Genomic DNA, 15,825 nt, shown 5'->3' with positions numbered 1-15,825 from the left:
TCCCAGAACAAGAGAAGATTTCTACCTCGTAATATCAAATCTGTGTTCAACAAGATGGCTATGAAAAGTCCAAATGTGCTAAAGTTTAAAAAAAAAAAAAAGCGCTGACTAAGAAAACCCAGGGCTTTCTTGTAAGGCAATTATATGTCTTGCAGGGCCCACCTTTTCTGTTTTTTTTCCCCATTCTTTATTTTTCATGTCCATTTTTGCAGACTATCAAATCTGGTAAGGTAGATAGCTTTTTAACAAGAAACGTTTATGGATTACAGATTTTTGGTGCTGTTGAGTGCAACTGCAGTATAATATTCCAGTCTTTTCAACTCCTTTACCATGGGATTTGCACAAATACATCAACTAAGTGATGGTATACACCCTTCTTTGAGACTTTGCTTCCTTCAGAAAATAGAGCATATAAACAAACTATCATGGTTGCAGCTTAAAACAATTCCTTTTGGAAAAGTATACATTAACACAGGAGAAATGTACTACAATCCTCCTTATACTCTTTCAAATACTCATCGAGTGTTAAAATTACATCAATGAATTGTCTTTGGATTTTTATTTAAGAAACCTGTCCATGAAATAAACTTTTCTTTGACAGCATTCTATCTTAATAGTCCAAATTTCTGTTACTAGCATAAAAGGAATACATATTTGTCAGTCTCCTGAGAAGCAATTTCAGAGAAAACTTAGATTTTATATATGGAAGCAGCTGGCCACAAAAGATACAAGAGTGTGCCTACCTTTTCGCAAACAGGGCTATTATCATTAGCATCAAGGACTTTAACCTCCACCACAGCTTTAGTTGCAAAGGTCCCATCAGTAGCTGTAATATTTAGAAGGTAATTATCCTTTTCTTCCCTGTCCAGAGGCTTTTTGACATAGACCTTCCATTCATTCTGTATATTTTCAATAGCAAACTGTCCCAAGGGATCGCCTCCTGAAATACGAAAAGAAACATTTAATTAAAGACAAGAGAGAGATTGCTACTATTACTCTATCAACATTAAGTTATAGCTATAGAGAAAAAAAATGTAAATGCAAATAAGCAGACACTCTCTGTAGCTTTATAGGCAAATAGCTTATTTTTCCGGGTAGAAGTAGTCGGTAGATGCTCATACAATAAATTTAACTGCAGCCAACAGAATCTATACAAATCTATGTAGAAATTCATGTAGCATTACAGGTAACATTATATCAACACATATGCTAAACAACAACAACAATAAAATACTCCATTAGAAATTAATAGTCTATTATTTTGTGAAATGCCTTTCATTCACTGTTTAGCTCCATCAATAATTTCAGTGCCAAGTCTATTTTTTAAATAAAATTTGATATATAAGTAAACAACAAACATTGGAAAGCATTTTAAGCAGGGCACACATGAAACGAAAGCCAAAGACCTCTTTTCTAAGACTCATTTTTTTTCCCCTGAAGTTTTTAATATTCATATTAAGGCACACACAGTTCTTCTTGGCAGCTCTATGGTTTCAAATACATTTCAATAATTTGAAAAATTAAGTTACATCTCACATCATTCCAGGACCACTCAAATGATTATTCTGACATCACTCAAAAAGATTTACCTGTAATGTAATAAAAGACTTGTCTGTTGGCTTCTTCTGTATCAGCATCAGTTGTACTCAAGATGGCAATTACCCCACCAGGAGGGTCATCCTCACTGACTGTTCCTTTATATATCTCTGCAGTAAAACGTGGAGGATTGTCATTCACATCTGTTACAGTAACTTCAACCACAGCCATAGAAGACAGTTGAATTTTTTCACCCCGATCAGATGCAACCACTGTGATTTTGTATTTGTCTCGTTTCTCATGATCGAGTTCTTTGAGAGTGGTAATCCAGCCAGTTTCCATGTTTATGGCAAAAGACTCTATAATGTCTAGTTCTTGAGAAGGATCCAAGCTGTATGTAACCTGCCCATTGAGTCCTGAATCTAAGTCAGTTCCTTTAACTTGGATGACTCTTGTTCCACCTGGCATGTTTTCTACAATGAATGCTTCATATGGATTGGACTCCAGAAGTGGTTTATTATCATTTGCATCTTTTACCTGAATGCTTACCTCTACTGAGGAAACAACATTATAATCTTCATTTCCATATTGTGCTTGAACTGAGAACTGGTACCATTTAGTTGTTTCATGATCAAGATTCTTCTGAAGTTTCAACTCTCCAGTTTGTCGGTCAATCACAAAAAAATCATCTCTATTGCTTTCAGTAGTGTTCCCTTTAATCAGACTATATACTAAAGTCTGATTATGCTCTGCTTTGATAACATCTATCTCAGTCCCAATTGGAATGTCCTCAGAAACTGTGTAAGAATAAAATGGCTCTGAAAATTTTGGAAGAAGCACTTCTGGTGGGAGTATTCTAGCATAGACAGGAACAACTGACTCTTTTTGGGGGGATCCACCATCCACTGCTCTAACAAAGAAGGTCAGAAACTCATTTTCTAAACCAATTAAGCTTTCTTTTGTAGTAATTATACCAGACAATGAATCGATTTCTAAATTCTCTTTAACATTTTCAGACTCTGCTTCAATAGCATATGTGATGTCTGCATTTGTACCCTCATCAGCATCAGATGCCCAGACTTTAATGACAGAAGTACCCCGTGGAACATCAGATCCAATATTTACTTTATACTCTGTTGCTCGGAATTGAGGAACGTTATCATTGTCATCTGTAAGTATTACATTAACAGTACAGAAAGCGACTTTTCCTCCTGAATCTTTGGCCATTAAACTAATGGCAATTACTTTTTCTGCTTGTGTTTCGCGGTCAAGCTTTTCAGAGGTAAATATCTGCCCTCTCTCATTAGTATAAAATCTGTCTTTGGCAAAGTCATTCATAATGTGGTAAGTGATGTGGCCATATGTACCAGAATCTTCATCTGTTGCTTTAACTTCAGTCACCAAAGTATGCAATGGAGCATTTTCGGCTAGTTCAACCTCATATTCATTCTGGCTGAAAACAGGACTGTGCATATTGGCACTGGTGACAGTAATATGGACTTGGGCTGAGCTTCTGAAGACCCCATCAGAAACAGACACGTTAAGATTATAATGTGACTTCAGTGTCTGTCTGCGTAGGTTTGAGATGGTGATAATGCCAGTTTTACTATTAATTACAAAATTCTTTTGGTCATTGCCTGTCAGAATGGAGTACTCCAGCCTGTCAACATCTGAATTATCTGCATCTGAGGCTTGTACACATGTCACAAAATGCCCTCGGGGAGCCAGTTCACTAATTTTAGCTTCATAAAGCAATTGGTTAAAAAGAGGGGGGTTATCATTGAGATCAGTTACATCAACAGTTACAACAGTATCACTGCTCAAGGGCAACATGCCACCATCTATGGCCTTTATCAGTAACTTGTGCTGTTTAATTTGTTCATAGTCCAAAGTTCTTGCTGTAAGAATGAGTCCAGTGCTGCTATCTATGTGGAAGTAGTCATGACTTCCACTATTATCCTCAACGAAGTGATAGGAAATCCCCCTGTTTGTTCCAGAATCAGCGTCTGTAGCGCTCACTTGTACAACAGATGTTCCGATGACAGATGCCTCGGAAAGGGTTGCAGTGTAAGACTGCTCTGTAAACACAGGAGGATTATCATTGATGTCTTCCACTATTATGTCTACAAACACATCAGCATGTGCCCCAGTCAGGGAGTCTGTTGCTCGAATACTCAGCTTGTAGGCTGGATGAGACTCAAAGTCAAGAGGGGCAACAACATTTATAACTCCAGTGTTGAAGTTGATAGTGAACTGATTGAAAGGATCTCCATCTGTAATGCTGTAAAATACCTTAAGTCCTTCTGGGCTGTTTGCCTGTACATGTACCACAGGACTATGGAGCTGAATGCTTTCTGGTATCTCTGCACTGTAGAAAGGCTTTTCGAAAACTGGCATAGCTTTACTCATAACTGTAATTGGGACTATAACTTCAGCAGAAAAAGCAGGGTCTCCTCCATCTTTTGCCACTACTGTGACCAGATACTCCGTATTTAGTGTGTCTGGTTCAAACTTCTTCTTCAGTGAGATTTCACCAGTGGGATCAATTTGGAAATGTTCATGATGTTCTTTGAGATAGTAATGCACCTCTCCATTTCTGCCTGAATCTTTATCTACTGCAGTGACACGTCGAATAACATGGCCTACTTCAGAGTCTACTTTAACAACAGCATAATATGGAAGATTGACAAAAAATGGAGCATTATCATTTACATCTTCCACTGTGACTTTAACTACAATGTGTGCAACAACTGATGGTTTATATTCCTCTGTCACTTCTATGACCACATCAAAAGATTCTTGCTGTTCACGATCAAATGGTATTCCCGTTGTTGAAAGGACTCCTGAAGTTGGACTTATTTTAAATCTGCTGTCTGGATTTAGAATATGGTAAAACAAAGGCTCATTTATTTGGTTCCCTATGGCAGTAACAACAGCTATTGTTTTTGCCTCTGTGGAATTCTCCTGCACTGTTGCAGAGTAAGAACTCTGTGTGAACTTCAGCTGGCTTGCTTTGCTTTCTTTCACGTTAATTTTTACAGATGCAGTGCTTGCAAATCTGCCATCAGATGCTCTCACTGTTAATTCATATCTGCTTCTTAACTGAGTTGTATTTTGTACTGTTATATCTCCAGTCTTAGGGTTTATTGAAAATTTTTCTCCAATGTTGCCTTCAATAATGGAATAAATTAATTGTGAAAAAATGCCTGAATCAGCATCAGTGGCATTTACGCTGATGACTTTCACGCCTTTATAGGTTGGAACCAAAATGGATGTCTCGTACAACTCTCTTGAAAACACAGGAGGACAATCATTGATGTCAATTACATAAATAGTAACATTAGCTGCATATTCTGCATACAGATGTGGTATCCCCATATCATGTACTTGCACAGAAAAGTGGAAAATATTTGTCTCCTCATAGTCTAGACTCATTATTGTCCGAATGGCACCAGTGCTAGAATCAATGGCAAAATACTTGCGGACAGATGGTTCAACAATTTGATAAACAAGCAAAGCATTAGATTCTTTATCAGCATCTGTAGCTCGAATTACTAATGGGATATTCTTGTCAGTCAGAACCACACTGTTAATTGAAGCTGATTCACTGATGAGTCCTGTATATTCAGCCTGCATAAAAATTGGTGCATTGTCATTCTCATCCCGAAGATGTACCAAAACTGTTGCATTAGTGGACAAGCCAGCCATGTTTGTTCCTTGCACAGTTAGAGTGTAAATAGGCAAAGTTTCAAAATCAAGTATCTTCTGAGAAACAATGACACCAGAGTTTGGGTTGATAGCAAAGGCATCACCTATATTACCATCTTTTATTTCATAAACTACAGAAGACTGACTGTATGCTGTAACCATTCCAACAAAACTGCCAATGCTGGCACTTTCACTGATTTCTGTAGAATATTCTTTGGCTGTGAATTTTGGTGAGGCGTTATCAGAAACTGTAACAAATATATGCACAGACGTCACTTCACTCATTGGAGGATCTCCTTTGTCTGTAGCTTTTACCATCAGGTTGTATTCTTCCTGGTTACTACGATCTAATTCCTTTGCAATTTTAATCATACCCAAAATGGGATCTATAAAGAAAGAGTTTCCAATATTCCCTGTGAAGAAAAAGAAAGTAATTAAGAAAGAGGTATACAGAACGTAAAAGGATGATTTAGCTATATTCTAAAAGAGATCACATAACAAGAACACAGAGAATATTAAAGTTTCTGAGTTTTGAGCAACAAACGTTTGTTAGCCTCTCTGGAAAGTTTTCTGTAATCAAAAGTCAGCACTAATTCTATGTTTACTTGTGGAAACATTGCATAAAACATAGTTAGCAAAGCCATCCAAACCTTTAAAATAAATGCAAAAAATTTGTTTCATTTTCCATTAAAAAAACTTTAAAAGATAACAAGTATTTTGCAAGTTTCAACATTATAACTTATGTATTTTCTCCAAATTAACTTTGTCATTGAGTTCATTTTTAAGCCAACTTAAAATTACTGAAGCTGAAAGAAAATTATATTTAGAAGTTAACATTAGTGGAATACAAGTTACATTTTATGATCTAAACTAACTAGACTGCTTTGAAAAAGAGAAGTGCTTTAATGAATTCACACTTGTGAATCTTAATTGCTTATGCAAGTATTGTTTAAATCACTGCCTCAAAATTAATCTTTCTGAATTGGACCAATAGTTCTCTCTCTTCTAACCTCCTATTAATACACAGGCAAGTTATTCCCTGTGATAGTATTAGGAAAAAAACCAAACCCTATCTGCTGAGGATTACCAGCTGCCATTTGATAAACACTTGTTTTCTTTGTATTTTCAAACATAAAACTGAACTGCACAGCATACAATATTCAGTTCACGTACTAAAATATAGTAAGATTTAAGATTTTACTTCCTTAAAAAATTACATTACTAAAGTCATGTTGTCAGCATGGAAAAAATTCATTAAGAACTTCTGAGTTATGCACACAAGTAGGCAAGGGGGGGGGTTGTGGGTTTTTTTGTTTGGGTTTTTTTTTTTTTAGTGGAGGCTCTAAACACAGTGGCATTCTTAGAATATCCCATTACAAATCTAAGCAGCCATTACAAACATTTAAGGAATGTTCCTTCCATATGCTTAGAACATCAATTATAATGCTTTAACCTCCCAGTAGATCAGTTCTGTAAAACAAACCTAAGAAAGTCTTACATTTACTCCACAAAAAGCTAGAAGAAATGAAGAGAACAGGGTGTAACTTCATTCTAGACAGCATGCACACATATTTTTTTCTTGCCATGCTCTGGAATTTGTAAAACAAGCACTACTGAAATAGCAAAGGCAAGAGAAAAGGTTTCATGGGCATTAGTGTCCTGCTTAGTAAAAAGGGTGTATTTCTACAAATAACAGAAGACAAACATGTATTTTAAGCAATTTATGAGACACTTAAATGTATTCTCCCTCTTCAGCTTATCATAACCACAGCTTTGTTTTAATACAGTGTTAAAGTATGTTTTTATATCAAAAAAACACTATGGTGGAAGAAAAAGAAAATATTTACAGTAAACAATTCCTATGCTTTACAAAGCAACTTATGTCAAATTAAAAAAGCATCTGCGCATATCACCTTGCATGCAACAGTAACTGAATAACTAACTACTGTTCTCTTTGATATACAATATCTTATGCTTGTTACTGGGATTTTTATTTTAATTTACTTTCTACCTTGAAAATAGTACTGTACAGAGGTAATGAAATTTAAATAACTTTCTTTTTCCAGTTATAGTGCCTAAACAGTTCAGGACCTTGGTAATGGCAGGCTTATATTTAGATTTAATGGACTGAACTAAAACTCACTTCCTTCTGGTAAGTGAACTCAGTCAATGTCATCCTGTTTTCATATTATTCAAAATTGCCATAATTTGAATTACATTGTTATAGGCAAGTTCAGAAAGATACTTGTGATGTTAAAAATAAGCAGCAGCACCTAATGCTCTTCTCTGGCCTGCAATCTGAAAGGTGCCTTAATGCCAAGTTGACCAGCTATTAAAGAATTTCTTACATATTTTATTGAGCTAGAATAGCAGTCCCACTATCTAAAATCAGCCACACGGAACCATGTAAAGCAACCCCTTCTTTGCTACATTTATCAGAAAGTTTAACTTAAAAACACATATTTAGCGGTTAAGTATATGGATATTTATAAGTCATTTTTGAGCTCCTTTCTTTCACATTGTGCTAAACGCGAAAGCATTTCTCTCAGGCTCTTACTCTTTTCATCAAATCCTTGCTTTGCTGATGTCACAAAATATCACTTACATTACCAAAAAAGAATGCTTTCTTTAGATCTGAATTTTATGCTTCTGTAATTTCAAGAACACGCCCCTCTTAAGGGTTTAAAGGTAGCTTTTTCTTCTGCTACTCCTATGTTCCAAATATATCTAAAGGATAACATATAGCTAAGGGAGGGAGATGAATATTTGCCATTGTAGTTTTCTTTTAAAAGCTCCGAGGCTGTATCTTAAAGACATTTCACAGAATACAACACATACACCTGTACTGCGTCCTTTTTCATAGCTATTTTTTTCACATCTACAGTTGAAACAAAGTATCAGCAAGCATGGTGTCAAAATAAACTGAAGATCTAAGGAAGTCAATATACCTGATTCAATAGAGTACATGATTTCTGCATTTTTTCCTTTGTCCTTATCTAATGCCGTAACCTGGAGTACTGCTGATCCAACAGCTGCTGACTCATACACCCGTCCTTCATAGGAAGAGCTGGTGAACCATGGAGCATGATCATTTGTGTCACTAACATTAATGATGATTCTAGCATAGTTGCGCTTTACAGGAACATCTTGATCTCGAACCTGAAACAGTCAGCACAATACTAGTAATTAGCACTGGTTTTCAGTAGTTCATCAAATATTAGTAATAATTCAAGGTTCAATCTGTACCAGTCACAAAGACTGCATACAAAGTAAACATAGAAATAAACGTTTGAATTAAAGGGACAAATTAAAAAGACATTTAAAAAAAATCTGTTTGTTATTGTCTACAGAAGAAACTTTGTGTTTATTTACCATTACTGTCAGAATATGCTGGTTCATGGACTCATGATCCAGTTTTTCTGAAGTATAAAGAGAGCCAGTTCCAGGGTCCAGGCGAAATTTTTTAAGACTGATGGGATCAGTGCTGCCCTGCATTGTATAAATCAGTTTATTCTTCTCATCTCTGTCTGTGGCACTGACTTGCAGAATTTCTGTCTCTGGTATGGTGTCTTCAGGTATAACGACTTCATATTTTGAAGCAGAGAACTGAGGCCTGTGATTATTTGTGTCTATAACTTTGATGTACACCTAAAATGATACAATGGGAAGGGGAAAGCATTGATGATATATGATATGAAACAGAGATTAAAAAGAGGATATTTCATTAAAGATCAGACCATAATACGCATACATAAGACAGCTTTTTCTTCAGGGAGGGGGAGAGATCTAAGAGGTGTAGGGAAAAAGAATCTCACTAAACCCAAATCTGCCTAACCTTCCCCAAAGTCAAACCAGAAATCTATACGATCAAAAATGCTGTAGGTAAGATATCTTAAAGGGAATGAGTTTTGTGTAGACCAAGATGAAAAAGAATTCCTTAGTAATTTTGGAATTAAAAAAAATTTAAAATTCTCAATATGGATCCCAGGGTGGGTAAAAATCCTTTTTATTTGTGCAAATTTGGAATTTTAAGCAATGTTTTCCAAGGCAGCAGTTGCACTGTACTCCTCTCTGCCCTCACGTGGAAACAGTCATCTTTCATCTCCTCACATTTCCAAGCCTAGGCAAGAATGGAAAAGTGGTGGAATTCCCAGTATATTATTTCTAAGAACCACAGGTTTTGTTCGCTCTTCTTCAGCAATGTAGCACAATGTCAGCATAGGTAACTGGTCACCAGCACAAGTTCTCTGAAATTGCAGTTATATTAACATCAATGCCTCAAATTGCATTTTCCTACAGAAGTTCAGCTAGGTTCACCTTGTGCTATGCACGCAATGCTCTCTGGCTGAATAACAACGTTCACTGGAACCACACAAGATCCCTGCACATCCACTTGCCTTTCACAGCATCAAACTCCTGTATAAAAAGGGTAAGACACTCAGCCATCATCCTGTTCCTTCAACAGTAGTAACATCACACAAGTAACAGTAATGCAGAGGAGGTGGCAGGTGGACAACAAAGCTCCAGGAACACATGGCTAAATTCAAGTTCTTCATGTGTTGCATGTACAGCCATGCTTTTAGCCACCCAAAAGTTAGCTGCTTTGTACAAATTAGTTAAGTGCCATCCACAGGTGTTTAAAATAAGTACTTATGATATCATAATACTTATGATTATGAAATACTTATGATATCAAATTGCTCTTTGAAGATACTTACTGCTTTCCATTAATACCTGGTGGAGGCTAGAGATAGAATTTAGACAAGGTACCAAACTGCATGCAGGAGAAGCTAGATGAGATGAATCCTGTTGGTGGTAAATAAGGAAATGCCATACATCTCACTACCGGAAGAGAAAACATCCTTAACTTCAACCTTGCAAAACTAGCATCTTACATTAAAACTTGTACCAAGGAAAAACAGATGTTAAGTGTATCAACAGGAGTCATACCTATTCCTAAAATATTTATTTCAGATGCAGGTACATTATCCCAGGTTGTAACTACTACCTAACTTCAATACAATGAGTTCTTCCTAATGGCAAATTTAAGTACAGGCTGAAAACTTCCAGAGCAACAAAGGCAGACCTTGGATATACTCTACAAATGTTACCAAGAGTTTAGGAGACCGCTAGAAGGATTTTATTCTAAGTAACAACAGAAAGACTTTTGCATCTAAGTAATGAAGTCCTGCACCAACCCTGGAGACATCACGGGGCAGACTGATTAATGAAAGTAAGAATGTGGGAACACAAAGAACTGGGTGTGGAACTCTTGGCGTAAACTTTGTATTACAACACAGGAAAGTCCTCCCAAAAACTTGGGTATTGCCCACTCTAGTAGCTGAAGTAACTGTCACCAGGAAGACTATTTTCACTGAGAATTTCACCTGGATAATAAAAACAAACAAGCATATAAAAGGGAATATAGGAACAGAGTTGAAGATGGCAAATGTGGAATCTCAAGAGTCAGAAGCCAGACATTGACCAGAAAGCCAGGTAAGGAATAAAAAGGGTTTTAAGTGTATTTGAAACCGTTAAAGAACCTGTGGGTAAGCATGACCACCATGAAATATAAAGAGCAATTAAGGAGGAGGAAAGCCCATCCCAGATTACAATTTTGCCTCAGTTTTATTCACCAAGAACAATAGGGAGCATGACACAGCACAAAACAAAATAAAAATGACACTGGCAAAGCAGTGGTGCTGCAATAAGCTGCTAAACGGAAACAAATTACCAAGACAAGTGGGAGCCACCCGCAGGTTCTGCTGGACTGCAGGGAAAAAAACCACAAACCAAAAAACACCACACAAAGAAACCTCCAAACCAAAACCATGGTAATCCTCCTAATGTAATACATGCTGTTAATAATACAGAGCTCCACCCCCAGACTGCCAGTCAGGGTGGGGAGGGGGGCACATGTGTATATGCGTGCACACACTACTCCCCACAGCCACACACACGCGCCTTTAATTTTTTTAGTAGATGTAGTCCTCGGCATGGCAGGTCACTGAGCCATAATCCAATATATAGTACATTTAGGAAAATATTCATAAACATCTGTAGTTTTTCAGTGTTTGAAACAGTCTGTTAGGATAAATACAAACCATCACTGCAGAGGAAAATACTGCCTCCCAGAAAATGGAAGAAATAGGAAATAAACTAATCATTTGGAATGCTGATAAAATCCCCTGCAAGATGTTGCTAAGGAAACTAAGGAGTTTGTTTTTGTCATGGATTAGAAACTGATTAAAGAATGGAAACAGAGTTGGAATAAACTTTTTCGGTGGGGAGAAAAATTAATAGTAGGTGACCCAGGATACATATTAGGTCAAGTTTTTAAATGCATTCACTAACAAATTCAACTGGAAAATGAACAGCAAGAATGAAAAGAATACAACTTTAAATATGAATTTTTTTTAGATTGTCATGATTAGAGAGGATGTAATAAAGTAACAGAAGTACAGTTGTTGGTTTCTTTTTAAATTCTGTATAAATAAAATACATTTTAATGTATCTTCGAAGAATAAATACAGAAGGGTCCAATACAGTCACTTACATAGCATTTTAGTAAAAACACTTAAGCAACCATATACAACACTCAATTAATGGATACTATGCTTTCAAAATGAACACGTCAACAATTTTTTTATTCAATTCCACCTTGAGATTATTAAGTTCAGATCCAGAAAAACAGTAAGTGAAAAGATAAGAGTGTCAAATTTGACTAATTTAAATCAAAATTACTATTTAAGTTCATGTCTTTTTCTCTCCCAAATGAGGAAATACAGAAACTTAGGTCAAAATTAGAGGCAAGGGGCAATGCAACTCCAGAGCAACTGTGTTAGATGAATCTTTGGAGTGGAAGACATGGCCACCTGTGCTGCTGGTACTACACAAAATGAATATAGGAAAACAGCATTTCTAGAATGGAGCACCACAAAAAAAAAAAAAAAATGTGCAAAGTACTAAGTTAAATGCCAGGAATGTAGTGACTGTGAAACCAACATTGGTGCCTGTAAGACTAACCACATAGCCAGCGAATCAGCTTAACTGAGAAGTGATCTGTTGATCATGCCTCAGAAGGACTTAGCATCAACTTCCTCTGGTATTACCTAGTGAATCAGTTAAAATGACCTTACGGCTGAACACGTAGGGAGACGTCCTCCAAAAAAGTACTGTTGGGCTAAGTAGGCAAGGAGACAGCTCCTCAAAATGTACAGCACTATTAAATATAAATTATTAATATTGCTAAAGAATAAACATAATAACTAAGCATAAGGAATAAACATAATGACACTACAAGCGGCTTGCTCAGGTATTCCATTACTTGTCAAATTACTTGGTCAGGCATGCAGTAAACACAACTACAAATACACAATTTGATCTAATAGTGCAATCATTTTAAATGTACTTAAAATCTTAGACACGAGTGAAAGCTGTTTTATCTACATATTTTAGGATTCATTTCTCATTCACTGCTGTTGTTACGCCCCTCCGCAGATTCTGGTGGACAAGCATAACGTGAATCAGTGGGCACCCTTTTGGCAACTTGGCTAACTGCATGCTGGGCTGCTTTAATAAGGGGAGCAGCAGGTAGTGGGAAAGGAATTACTCCCCTCCATTTGACACTCACTGGTAGGACTGTAGATCCACTACAGTTTTGGGCCCTGTAGTCCAAGAGAGGATCTTTACAAACTGACACGAACCCAGTGAAGGGCCGTTAAAACCAACAGGGATCTAAAAACTCTCAATCCACTGTGTCAACAGAGGGCTGCAGGAAAGACACAGGCAAACTCTTCTCAGAGATGCACAGTGAAAAGAGGCAACACTCACAAGCTCCAATAAGGGAAATTACAATTAGACTAAAGAAAAAATTGTTTTCAAAGAGCACTGTTAAACACTGACATAAAAGCATGTCCAAGGAAGAGGTGTCATGCCTTGTCATCCCAGGCACTTAGAACCTGACAAGTCCCTGAACAACTTGATCCAACTTCGCAGTTTGCTCTACTTTAAGCAGGAGTTTTAACTAGGTGAACTGCAGGGGCTCCTTCCAATCTAAACTATTAAATAAATGTATTAAGGAAGCCCTACTTTCAAGACAGGGATTTGATGCTAAGTGATGGGTGCTAGATGTGTAATTTCCTTTTAAATGTAGGAGGACTAAATTTTCATGTAAAGTGTTAAGGCCTTCAAATTAAATGAAAGGCACCCAAAGTAGTAATTTTGAGTGCAATTTTAAAGACCCACGCAGAAATATGTTTGTACACCTGAGAACAAAATACATTAAGAGTTTGTGTTATTCTAAAGTAACATGCATAATACAATAAAAACAGCTGTTGAGCATTTCTCAATGACTGTATTTCATTTTAATCTTATAATATTATCTCTTAAGAAGGAAGTCACATATTAAAGAGGCACACTATAGAAAAGTTTGACATTAACAGACCATAATGTGATCTCTGAAACAAAATGGTCTGGAACTAAAGAAACTTGACTCATTTTCCAAGGCTATGCAAGGGCTGTGTTGCACAGCTGCCCTCTACTCACAGATCTCACTGAGAGCAATGCAACCTGGTTATACAGACAGAGAAAAAAGCAGCCCAGGATTATTTAGGGGAAGGATTTGAAATCTATGAATTATTTGACAGGTGAAACCTAAATTTGCATAGGAATGCATTGATTACTAGTAAATTAAAGAAGAGATACATGCACTGAGTATGTTTTCTCAGTGGCGCAGTATTTAAACATGATGTTCTTTTGGATTTTGTTAATCTAGTTTTTCATTTGCCGATTCTATGTGGAGCTTAAAATCTCCTTCTCTCTCCATTCATAATTACATTCTAGTTACATTGACATGTTTCTAATCATTTTCATAAACAAAAAGTTGCATTATCCAGTGATAATACAACTGCATTCCAGTTCTAAAACATCTCTGTGGAGCAGTGTGGTGATCACAAGAGAAATGCACATTTAATTTATGAAGAATATTGTGTCCTTCATTCCCAAAGCATAATATCCATATAAATTTTGCATAAAGCAAGATTAAATATTCTGCAATAGCACAGCAATAAGAAAAATGCTGCAATTAGCTTTAAACCATCTTAATTATTACTTCCAGTGAAAAAAACTGATAGACACAGCAATCACTAGAAGTGACTATAGTTAGAAACAGGATTTTTTTTTCTTTTTGTTTTCCCCCAAAAAGCAACTCAATAGTTCATATATAGCTACTTACAGCTTGTGACTAACCTTTTCTATTTCAGGTCAAAACATTATAAAGCAAAAATCTAAGTACATTGATTTGTTTTTTTAATAGTATTTCTTCCCAGTGTGACACTAGTCATCTCTAACATCATCTGTCAAACACCACTACTGTAGGCCTGGAATTTGTTTGTCCTTGTTTTGCATCATGCCTTTGGCATTTAGATGCATGCAAAATTCTAATAGCCTCCACGCCTACTGCTGTTGTATTTTTCAAAAAAGCTATTTAATTCAAGTCCTGAAAGAGTCAAACGCTCTACAGATGTTAATGGCCTGAGGCCAGCAAATGCCTTCTAGTTTAAAGTGAGATTCAATACACTGCTTTTATGCAATAAGATTTTAGTTTCTTGTCCCCCTCCCCAATGTCTTGAAAATGTCCTTTCCTCTTTCAAATTAAACGTAAAATTAGTTAACCTGCTGTAAATCAAGGTCTGTTTACTGTATGTCCAATATTTACAGCAATTACTTTGTAAGCTAAAAGCTGTGTATGGCATATTGTTGTTCCTAATTTACGCACTCAGTATTCAGAATTTCTTTGAACTGTCACTCCATTTTAACTGTTTACCAGCTCTTAGAAGACACCACATAAACACTCAAACTTTAATCACCATTATTGCAGCAGTGAGTAATGGAATTTATACACTGGCAGCCATAAATCACACCTTCAACTTTGATTTCATATCAACATTTTTAATTCCCCTGAAATTAAGCCTCATCTGAAATGCATCTTCTTAGCGATAGTCCTGAGGGCTGTCTTAACACATCAGTGTGTTTGGGTGGGCCAGGAGTTACAAGGGAGATAAGAGAATCAGTTAAAATCAGGAGTCTGTTCATGCACCAACAGCTGCAGAGTTTGAACTAATCCATGCTCCTCAATCTATATACCACAGTAACGTGAGACTCAGACAGCAACAGCATAACTTCTGCTTATCCCACAAGCAGGGGAAAAAGGAAGACAATGCAAAGGAAGTCTTTGTACTCTCTTGTAACAGAAACCACAACTTCTGCCCCTGCCAACTCTAGCGGAGAAAGGAAAGACACGAAAGAAAACTATACGAAAAGCAATCACAGAAATAAGAGATGATAAATTTGAGACTACTACTCCAATTCTTCTGCAGAAGACTGCTGTGGCAAATGTTTATAATGTTCACTCAGCTTTACAAAATCTAAAACAACAAATTAATTTAAAGAAATTGGACAAAAGCTACGCTGTGCACTCCCGAGAAGAACTAAATGAATCACATAGCCCAGAGGAAGAGAAGGGGTGAGGGTTAAAGTACTTTTTTGTGACCTTCCAATTCTTGGTTGTTCCAGAAGACA

The 15,825-nt window shown here is 36.6% G+C and overlaps 1 protein-coding gene across 9 annotated transcripts in view; it reads right to left on the bottom strand.

Annotated features, from left to right (window-relative positions):
• FAT1 (FAT atypical cadherin 1) overlaps window positions 1–15,825 on the bottom strand; it is a 115,105-nt gene that overhangs the window by 27,373 nt on the left and 71,907 nt on the right. For all 9 annotated transcript variants that reach the window (XR_012623090.1, XM_074822686.1, XM_074822689.1 and 6 more), the window contains 4 exons: window positions 8,617–8,892; window positions 8,193–8,403; window positions 1,590–5,657; window positions 744–940 (listed from right to left, as the gene is read on the bottom strand). Coding sequence is in view for 8 of the 9 variants with exons in the window: in XM_074822686.1 (XP_074678787.1) it covers window positions 744–940; window positions 1,590–5,657; window positions 8,193–8,403; window positions 8,617–8,892 (4,752 nt within the window). In the remaining variant the exon portion in view is untranslated. The remainder of the gene's footprint in view (window positions 1–743; window positions 941–1,589; window positions 5,658–8,192; window positions 8,404–8,616; window positions 8,893–15,825) is intronic.

This window comes from Strix aluco, chromosome 4 (genome assembly GCF_031877795.1).
Source record: "Strix aluco isolate bStrAlu1 chromosome 4, bStrAlu1.hap1, whole genome shotgun sequence".
NCBI classification, from domain to species: domain Eukaryota; kingdom Metazoa; phylum Chordata; class Aves; order Strigiformes; family Strigidae; genus Strix; species Strix aluco.
Note: the sequence above shows the minus strand (reverse complement) of the source record. Positions and strands in the feature narration are given on the sequence as shown.